This window comes from Cynoglossus semilaevis, chromosome 8 (assembly GCF_000523025.1).
Source record: "Cynoglossus semilaevis isolate Cse_v1.0 chromosome 8, Cse_v1.0, whole genome shotgun sequence".
In the NCBI taxonomy this organism is placed as follows: domain Eukaryota; kingdom Metazoa; phylum Chordata; class Actinopteri; order Pleuronectiformes; family Cynoglossidae; genus Cynoglossus; species Cynoglossus semilaevis.
This window is the reverse complement of record NC_024314.1, coordinates 8,928,578-8,938,657: the sequence shown is the minus strand read 5'-3', so window position 1 is coordinate 8,938,657 and position 10,080 is coordinate 8,928,578. Positions and strand designations below refer to the sequence as shown.

General features: G+C 40.1%; 2 protein-coding genes across 5 annotated transcripts in view; one reads left to right on the top strand and one right to left on the bottom strand.

The window, feature by feature from the left end:
* LOC103381923 (probable histone deacetylase 1-B) overlaps positions 1-10,080 on the bottom strand; it is a 388,477-nt gene that overhangs the window by 329,568 nt on the left and 48,829 nt on the right. The gene's annotated exons all lie outside the window — the stretch shown is intronic.
* The window catches only part of adamts14 (ADAM metallopeptidase with thrombospondin type 1 motif, 14), a 37,341-nt gene continuing 33,360 nt past the window's right edge, over positions 6,100-10,080 (top strand). Inside the window, exons 1-4 of the mRNA XM_008314569.3 lie at positions 6,100-6,304; positions 7,360-7,399; positions 7,493-8,384; positions 8,720-9,165. Coding sequence (XP_008312791.1) covers positions 8,306-8,384; positions 8,720-9,165 — 525 coding nt within the window. The 5' untranslated portion in view covers positions 6,100-6,304; positions 7,360-7,399; positions 7,493-8,305. The remainder of the gene's footprint in view (positions 6,305-7,359; positions 7,400-7,492; positions 8,385-8,719; positions 9,166-10,080) is intronic.

Below are 10,080 nucleotides of genomic sequence, written 5' to 3'. Positions count from 1 at the left end.
AAATTACATGTCGATGAGGAAATTAATAGTTGGAATAATCCAGGTCTGCAGACAAGAAAAAACAGCATCTTTTTTTCTTTTTAATTCTATACATCACCTTTGACACCTACTGTTGTGAGAACAATGGTCTGCTATTCACAATTCACAACAATAGGTGAAGAGAGAGAAAAGAGTTTTTGAGCTCAATTAAAACCTTTTTTTTTCTGGTACAATTTGATTTTTATTTCTCTCTAAAAGCTTTTAGAAAGTTATAAAAGAAAAGATCAGAGCTGACGCACAATGTGTAATTTTTATTTTTTTAAAAACCCTGAAATCCCTATCAAGTGAGTATTCCAAAGTATTAAAGACAGTAGTTTTCCTTTTATATATATATTTTTTTTGTTTGTTTTTCTAATTTTAAGCCTCAAAGATGCTGTAGAACCACAAATAAATCCTAATATTCAAGCAAACATGAAATGTCAGTAATGCCCTTTTCCCCGGTCTGGTAATATGTTGTATAATATTCAGTGAATATTAAATATGCAGAAAAGGGTGAGACTGAAATTGTGAGGATTTTCAATTTTTTTCTTTTTGATAACGTCTTTGATGCTTTAATGAAGCGCACATACGACGTGTTCAGATCGCAATAACCTGGTTATATCTTGGTGATTCATTTAATTTAACTTTTTTTTTTCTTTAGTAGCTTTGTAGCAAAAATGGATGATCGTCCTTTACCTGATCGTTTCACTAATGAAGGGGGGAAAAATAAATAATTCAAAAAAGTAATCGTCTGCTTTTGGTGTCATTTTGATCCTCTTGTTCTAAAGGGGGAAATGAAAACTGACCCATGTGTGATGCTGCAGAGGGGACGAACTCGGTGACCACTGATATTCTGTGCACAAGTCTTCCCTGTGCGTTGTTCCATTGAAGTTTCCGATGCAGCAGTGAAGCCAAATAATTGCCTCTTCCCNNNCTGCTGCTCCACACACCCTCTCTTACAGTTGCATGGAGTCTTTGTCTTTCAGTGCTGCCAGCTTGGGCGCACACAGCAGGTTATGAACATCGAGCAGTGTGCATTTACCCAAAACAGATAATTCATTGTGGAGCTGAAAGCTTAACATATTCCATAGAGAGTAATAAAGAGCTTAGGCAGATCAAAAGACTAATCTGAGTTGCCTTTTGATGTGGACAGGTAAAGTCTTAATTAAAATAGAAGAAAAAAGGGTCACTCTGTCAAGAGCAGAGGGCTGAGCGAGGATTAAAAGCCACCGGCCGGGACATCAGTGAAGCCCACTTGGCTTCGCTGGCCTCCTTTGAAAGGCTGATATCCCAGATCACTTCCCGTCTTGTAAGTGCACTGCAGGCTTATCTTCAGGGTGTGCGGAAGTTGTTAGGATTTTATCACACCACGGCCTATCCTAGATTATTGTAAATGGAAACCGGGTGGTTGAGATTAAGACGGTCCTTATACCTGTTTCCTCTCTACGTCTCAGTTTATGAGCTTGTGTAAAGCCCACTTTACTGCGGTATATTGGATAAATACTCAGGAACGTGCTCTCCTTCTGTGGGGTGCTGTGATTGTCTTCAAACTCTAGCAACAGACACAAATCGATTATAGAGAGGAGATATTCAGTTGCAGCATGTAGCCAACTTGACTGCGGGTCAAGATAAGAGCAGGACACGGGGACCATGCTAGGATGATATGGCGGCCTCTGTGCCTTTGAAATCCCTTCCAAACTCACCGAGATACTCCCTGATGTGAAACCCAAGCTAGCGGTTCTGAAGGATCTTGAGATTACGGTGGACAAAGAGCAGCATTGAGAGGTGAACAGTGAGAGAGGATGTGATGAACTTCATGTGGAAAAACCTTCCTCTGCAGATGAGAGCCACTCAGCAGAGGAACCAAGGTGCTGGGATATAGCGGGTGCACCAGGAGCCATCATCTTTGATTGAAGTTTTGAGGATGAAAAGCTCACACCTCAACTCAAGTGTGTGTGAGAGTGTGAGCGTGTGCTCTCATCTCTGTTCATGTAGATCAATCTTAAAAAGACGAAATCAAAAACTGTTATGAAGAGACGGTGGACAAATTCTGTTGGCATTTCTGTGCACAGTCTTTTGTTTATTAGTGGAAATTATATACAGTCCCTAATAACACACCCCTCTGAACAAGGTAATGTAAAGGTTCACCTCCTGGGCAAGTTCGAATCCTGGTTAGAGCGGTTAATACCTTCCAGTGGACTCACCACCCACAGGAAGGTTTAGGGGGCTTGGTACGGTGCAATGTGATTTGGGTGGAGACTGCTGCCCCCTGCGACCCGGTAACGAATAAGCGGATGAAAATGGATGGATGGATGGATGGATGGATGGATTGTGACTGGGTGTCTTTTGAAATACACATCAACTCGTAGGAGGCCTAGGTTTCAATCACTGATTTATATTCTTTTGTGCTGAATCTCAACAAGGACACATCCCAAAGTAAAGATTATGAAACAAACCATTCGGCAGCTGCTTCACAGGCTGCCAGGTTGGAACCACTATTATCTGGAGAGCTGAGACGCTAATGATCTTTGAGATGCTAATTCATCTTGATGCTGGAAATATTTGGTCCATGGTGATGATACCATGTCACCATTCATTATCTTTCCCTGCATACGTCGGCTGCACATCCAGGATACGACACTCCTGCTCCATCGAGTAAATACAGAGACCAGTTTCAGAGTTTCAGGGAACATTGCATTATTATTGACAGACCAGTTTGGGATGATTTCACTCAGGCCAATCTTAACAGTCACTGAACAAAGTGGGGTTACATCACATAACAACTCCTCACCATCACACTTGGTCTTCGCAATGAAATGTAATCTGTGACCAATGCTGTTTCTTATGAGTTCATTTTTGCCATTAATTCTCCAGTTTCTACCTCTCTCTATTTTAAATCAAGTTTGGCATTCATTAGTTATTTAACAAAAACGGTTTTCAATCTGACAAAATTCAGCATTTCCTGTCATTTAGTTTTTTAAAGGTTAGTATGAGCATAGTGCCTAAAAAAAGGTAAAATTTTGTTGTAAATGTTAGAATGTTGGTTCAGTTAAAAGCTCATCCATTTTTTAAAAATCAGACCTGATGCCCTTCAGAATTCATTGGTACATGAATAGTTTAAATGAAAAAGAAAAGAAAAAAAAGTGGTTTTGTGCAAGGACTGAAATATGACAAGCAATGATCAAAGGATCAGCTCTGCAGTACGCTTTGAAAAACATGGGGAACTGAAGAATGTCTGAGGGTAAGTATAAAAGATACAAAGTGAGTCATCTAAAAGAGTATTTACCACCCCTAATCCTGTAGCCTTAACCTTTCATCATCTGTTTACTTCTCATTGGCAAGATTCTCCATAGGTGTAACATTTCAAATCCTATGTAGATAACACACTTGTCACACTTAACCAAGTGTCGTGATGAGTTCAACTTCTGGATTTCCTCCAGTTAAACAGTGGCAAAACTGAACTGCACTTAGCTGGCTCAAAATTAGGCAAGACAAATTCACAGTTTAAGTGAGAGCACCCTTCACTCAGGCTAAGGGCCTGGCTGTCATCTGTCTGTTCTTTTCTCACATTAATAACATCCCTGTGTCAGTGTATATCCAGACTGCCCTCCCTCAGCCCACATTCATCTTTAATCTGGGTTCACGACCTGTCATACACGACAATGATGCCTTCAGTTAACTATAATATTATAATTAGCATTTTGTGCTGAAACAAATCTGATGCAGATAAGACTGAGAGCCACTAGAACGGCCCTAGAAAGTTGTGCTGCATCACTTCTTCCTCTTTCTCCTATACCTTTCCTTTCTACTTATGGGTCTACTGATGTGCAATGTTTTTCAGAATGTCTAGTAAGCTGGTATCTTTTATTTAATTTTTTTAAATTATTTTTACATTATATTATATTAAACATAAATATATCATTTCCGTTGCAAAGACAATGTCCTGCGGTGGCACGAGACATTGATTAACTCAGTTGTAAAGTAAACAAAACAGACACATAAAGTGCTGAGCATTACAACTTTGAGTTACACAGTGACACGTGGATTGTTTCTGCTGATCATGCAGAAAAGAGCTCCACGGAGCTAACGCTCTGGTTACACTTTCTAAAAGAACGTCAATTAAAACTCATCGTGGCTCACCAGGGTCATAACTCAGAACTCATTCTGAACCTTTCGGTCCCAAATCCCTCCATGTACACAGCACAGGGAACCATAATAACAACTCCTCCAAGGCGCTGGTTTGTAACTTGGCACATGCAGGAGCTCCTTTTTCCCCCAAGCTGCTGGGCAGACCAGCAGCTGCTTTGCATCTTCCTGCATCTCCGAGATGAAAAGTTGCATATTTTCCCAGCACGCTGGCATGGTTAGACCACATTACAGCACACACGGAGGCATCTGCAGCCCTGTGCTGCATACTGTCATGTCTGCCCCCACTGCTCGAAACACAGTGGAAGGAGCTTCAGGCTTGGAAACGTCTTCCTTTTCTGGCTGGACTGACTTCTTTCAGCAGATTACAGTTCATGACTGTGTGATTTAAGACAATTTTAGACTCTGGAGTCTGTCTCTCTGCAGAGGGAGGAAAATAAAAGGTTAAAGTTATCTTATTATTTGTAAAATAATTGAAAATTAATTTGCAGAAATAACGTTCTGACTTGAGTATCTGTCCCCTATTTTGTAATATTCAGGAGCAGTGTTAGATTTTAAGCAGGACTGTATTAAAGTTTTCCTCGTGGACTTGGGTTTTGAAGGACAGATTGTTCTAATGTGAGCGCTGTAGTAGAGAATCGCTCTGGTGTGTGGACTTAACCACAGGCTGTGAGTGGAGCTATTCATTTGAGTGGGGAAAAAACAAGGCTTCTAATTGAATCCTATGCTATATTGTGGAATTTCATCCTGGCCTTTAGACACAAGAAAAAAAATCTGAAACAGTATGGATGGAAAAAGAGCATAAAACTTCTTACAAGGCAGTTAATGGTTTCCATCTTTTAATGCCGTGGTTAGTTTCCATCGTTTATTAATGCACGACTCTGGATCTCCATCCAATGTTCCGATTTCCCTTCCTGGGGGGATGACTGTGTAAAATCCACACCTGCTCCACATTGACCATCTTGGGAGCATGGAGGTGATTAACCACAGAGTGAGAGTCTAGGCACCATGTGGGGGAGGTCGTCTACACCAGAGCAGTGGAGGAAAAAGTCTGGACAGCCCCTCAAAAAAGACCCCAGGTTTTCAAACCAAACCCCTTTTCTTCCCCTGAGATGGATTCCAGAGATGTTGGTTCAGTTGCTGCATGGTCATGTCTGACTTAGGTCTGTTTTTTTTGCAGGGTAAAACTGGCCAAGAACATTACGTTTCTCGTTTCTTGAACAGTCATCAAAAGTTTTAACAGGATGTGATTCCCACTGTTGGGTTTTCACACCTTCTAAGTCCGTAATGATGGTGTTGGATTTGTTTCTTTTTCTTCTAAATGAAACACACAGTATGCTCACAGTGACATCTGCAGGATTAGCCCGGAATATTTAAACCTGAACTTTGAAGTTCATGGGGTCAAAAAAAGGTGATACAATGTCTGGACACAATAAAAACTGGATAAGTTTAGTTCATTTGTTGACATATTTATTTATTAACACACCAAGTAGTTCTGCAAACTCTATGTATGTAGTACTAGCAATATGCTAATTTTAGCACTGGCAATACTTTTTTTTATTTGAATTTCCTTCAACTCAACATTCCTGGCCAAGCATGAAGATAAACACGTAATGAGTTATAATGATAAACGAAATGAAATTATTATTACAACAAGAAATATTATTATAAATATTCATTTTTGCTTTCTTTTTTGTTACAGTAAGTAGATGAGAAGGTGACCCTTTAGCATTTAGCAGGCACTAGATCTGAAGATTATAGAACATTAAGGACTTAGGTCTGTTGTTTTACTGCTTTTTTTTGTTGTTTTTTGTTTTTTTTAGTTATTTTTATGGTATTTCTGTATATATTTATACCACACTATACTGTATTTAAGTGTCATAAAGATGAAATGTTTTGTTTTTCAATTCAACTCATGGACGGAGCATTGTGTCTCAGGGCTCTTTGGATCACTGAAACCAAAACCAAAACACCTGTGCTGATTACTTGGCCAGGTGAGACCAGTTCCACATCATTCAGCAGACCACTTTTCCAGCAGCAGGGTGAAAGAAAACGGATCATCCTGCTGCTGGAAGATGTGTAGTAGTTGAATTTCTTGGAAAAGGCAAATGAAAACCTTGGATATTTCACGAAAACTCAGGTACGATCATTGTATTGTTGAGAGAGTTGTGGCTGATTCAGAGCAGGTGCGAGTTCAGTGCAGATACAGGCAAAACGAGGAAGGTTTCTGCCATGGGCATAAAAGGAGAGATACTTGTGTTGTGTGCCTGCCCCCCCCCCCCATGTTCCCCTAACCTTAACCCTATTGAAAACCTTTGGAGCATCCTCCAGCAAAAATGTACGAGGGTGGGAGGCAGTTCACATCCAACAGCAGCTCCAGGACGCAGTTCTGACATCATGAAGAAATTCAGGTAGAAACTCACACGTTTGATGCAAGGATTGTGAAGCTGCTGTCAGATATGTACAGTTTATACAACAGTATGTTCAAATGGAACTTGATTGAAACAGCTTTTGGTTTCTTTACAAGTTCTTTACAAGCTGTGAAATATTTTTGAAACTCTGCTGTGCATAATAATTTGGAACTGTGCATTCCACTTTTTTATTTTTTAAAAGAAATAGCTTTATTATTGGGAGGACTGTTTAATAACATTTGAATTAGACTGCAATGGTTAAATTATGCCGACTGTCGCTTGCACCAACTAATGAGAAAACTCTGAGGAAATTACAATTACAATTTAGAACATGGTTTATATAAATACACCCCCACTTTTGTTAACATTTAGTTTTATTATATATTTATATAAATAAAATCACATAAACTAATGCAATTATTTTACACACAAAGTGAAACATGTATTGAAATAGCCGTCCACCCATCTCACTCTGTTTCTACTTAGAAAATACAAGCAGATTGAAGAAACCACTTTGCATCCTCATAAATAACAATATAGTACTTTTTCAGGTAAATCCAAGCATACTGTTGCTTCAACAGTACAACTCTTAGAGCAAACAATGTTTTATTTGTACTTTACTAGGACAGTGTTAATAAATATGTTGGATGACAGTGTAATAATAATAATAATAATAATAATAATAATAAATGGTTTGGTTTTGCAGTACTGAAGCTTTGGAACAGGTTTTGATCTGGATACATTTGATGTTTTTTATTATTATTATTTCTTATTTTTCTATTAGTTGTGACGTAGCAGGAAAGACACCCCGTGGTATTCTGCAGGTAATTTCAGACTTAATTAAGGCACATGTGCAGAAATAGTTTTGTTGTTGTGTAAATAGTGTCTTATTTTCCAACTTTTCTTGAACTTTTCAGACGTATCCTTTCGTCGTTTGGACCCGTGCAAATGTAACGTCAGCGTTGCATATGAAAAAACAATCCGATGTCTATGTGGATATTAATCGTGCGGGACTTTATTGTAGGGCTACTGCAGGAAGTCCAGTTTGGATCTGTAAAAAACACTTGGCTAAGTCTGTGGTTGTCTGGTGGAGAGCAAGCGCTCCCACTGTTGGCTGCTGGTGGTTTTAAGTGGAGCAGTTGTGAGCCGAACCACTGGTGCGTAATGGTGCAGGACTGGGCGGCAGATGTTTCTGCAGCGGGACACTCTGTCTGTGCGCACTGGATCTCAACCCTCTGCACTTTTTCCCTCAGCGTGGGCGTGCGTTAAATCCCTCTCCGGGCTTTTTTTTTTTTTTTTTTTTTTTTTTTTTGAGGAGTTATCTGAGGAGGGAAGAGAAGGAGAAGAAGGAAATTGGACTACCTCTTCAAACCGTCCGGGTTTTTGCCGGGGAGTTGTCGTCATCAGCCCCCACAGATGCCCCCCCCCCCGCCCCCCTCCCCACTCAGCTCCCTAAATGGATGGGCCAGCCTTGGTCTATGCAGTTGAGCGCAGGCCAAAAGATTGGGAACAACTTGTGAATATCCGTCACTTTGGCGGAGAAATGCCCGCTTGCTTCGCTGCAGCTTGACTTTTCAGGACTTTTCTTCTGCCTTTTTTTGTTTTGTTTTGTTTTGTTTTGGGTTTTTTGTGTGTGCCTGGAAGCAGGGAGGACTTTACTTAAAAGTTTACAACAGAAAGGAAAAGTGAGCGCTGAAGTGGCAACTGCTCTCCCTCTGCAGAACCTCACTATGGATTGTATGTATTTATTGATGTGCTTTTCACTCACCCAAGTATTTTTAGAACACATTTTGGCTGCAGACACGCAAGGTGAGTTTATTTTTACTTCCTGGCAGTCACTGTGCCTTTTGTGCCACCGAGAGTTAAAGGCAGTGGAGTTTGAATGTCGTTTTTAATGTATGGCAAAAAGAAAAAAAAAACATCAACAAATACAAAGGCTCAGAATTTGACAACTCTGCTTTTCTGAACAAATGAAACCAGTACTATACTGACCTGGATTTCTATGCATAACATGTAAACCGTAGTTTTAAATGATTTATTATATTAAAGCTAATAGTATAGATTCCTTTTTTCTTAATGTTTGCTGAAGTCCACAGCAGTCCTCAGTGAATGTCATTCTCACTTGACCCTGTCTGTCCCATCAGAAAAACTCTCTGGAAAGTTAAGAGAATACGGTCTCATCGTGCCATTCAGCACAGACTCCTGTGGCCGGTACATTTCGCATGTAGTCTCTGCTGGAAGTGGAAGTAAAAAAGTGGAAGACGATGCTGCTGCTGCTGCTGCTGCTGCTGCTGCCGCTGCTGCCACTGCCACAGGCGGTAAGAGAAGGGTGGCCCGCGGTGCCCCTGACATGCCCCCGGTCACCTCCTCCTGGGCTCAGCATTTGTTTTTTAATGTCACCGTGTTTGGGAAAGAGCTGCACCTCCGCCTAAGGGCCAACAGGAGGCTGGTGGCCCCTGGGGCTTTTGTGGAATGGCAGGAAGACTATCAGGAAAAGGCCAAGGAACATATCCATGGGGACTGTGTTTTCACTGGGGACGTGAGTGACATGCCGGAGGCTTCGGTGGCAATCAGCAACTGTGACGGCCTGGTAAGTCATCAATGTCTCCATTCAAATGTAAACCCAATGGGAAGGGATGTAGCAGGAGGACGTGAGGATAAACATGTGAAACCTCTCTTTGGGCTGAAATCTGTTTTTCACAACCAAGCCTTTTTTCGCCTTGAGTGATGGCTCCCTTTGAAGTTGAAGGCTGCTGTCAGGTTCATTACCAGTGATGAGAAAAGGTCTTTTAAAGGGAACGTTTAAGTAAACACTTCCAAGTCTGGCTCTCAGCACTGGAATTTCTGCAGACAGATTTTTGGTGTTTGTTTATAAACCTGCAAACACATGAATCAGATTCTCATTTTTGAAATTCTCCCTCCTTTTTTTTTTTAATCTCCCTTACACCAATTATTACCTGGATGAAACTTTGTCATCAATGCTTCATGTCTATGTTTATGTTCTGAATTCATGTGGTGCTGGCTAAGTCATGTGGCATTCACATGGACAAACAAACTATATACACTGTATGCTAATGTTTGTTATGGTATTTGTGCCACACGTCAGGGCTTTTGCATTGCTGTATTTCCCTGTTATTTACATTCACTTGTTATTAGATCAGTTTAATATTTTTTCATGGTGAGAATTGCCAGCCTTATTAAATGTCAGAGAATCATAAAAACTAAAATAAATAAAAAAGTGTATTTCTAGACTTAATAACATTGTACAATATATGCAAAAATGTATTGTTTATGTTTTGATAAAAATATTTTCTAAACAACAGCAGTGGATGTCACATATGATTGACAGCTAGCACGTCTGTTTCCAGGTTACATTTATCATTTGTATAAAATAGTTGTGCCATGCATTAGAGGAGCATTTTCCTGTCAATAGGATTGTAAATTACAAAAGTGATGGCAAATTCAGACGGTGAAATGATGGTCAATGCTAATGTTATGGAGCAAA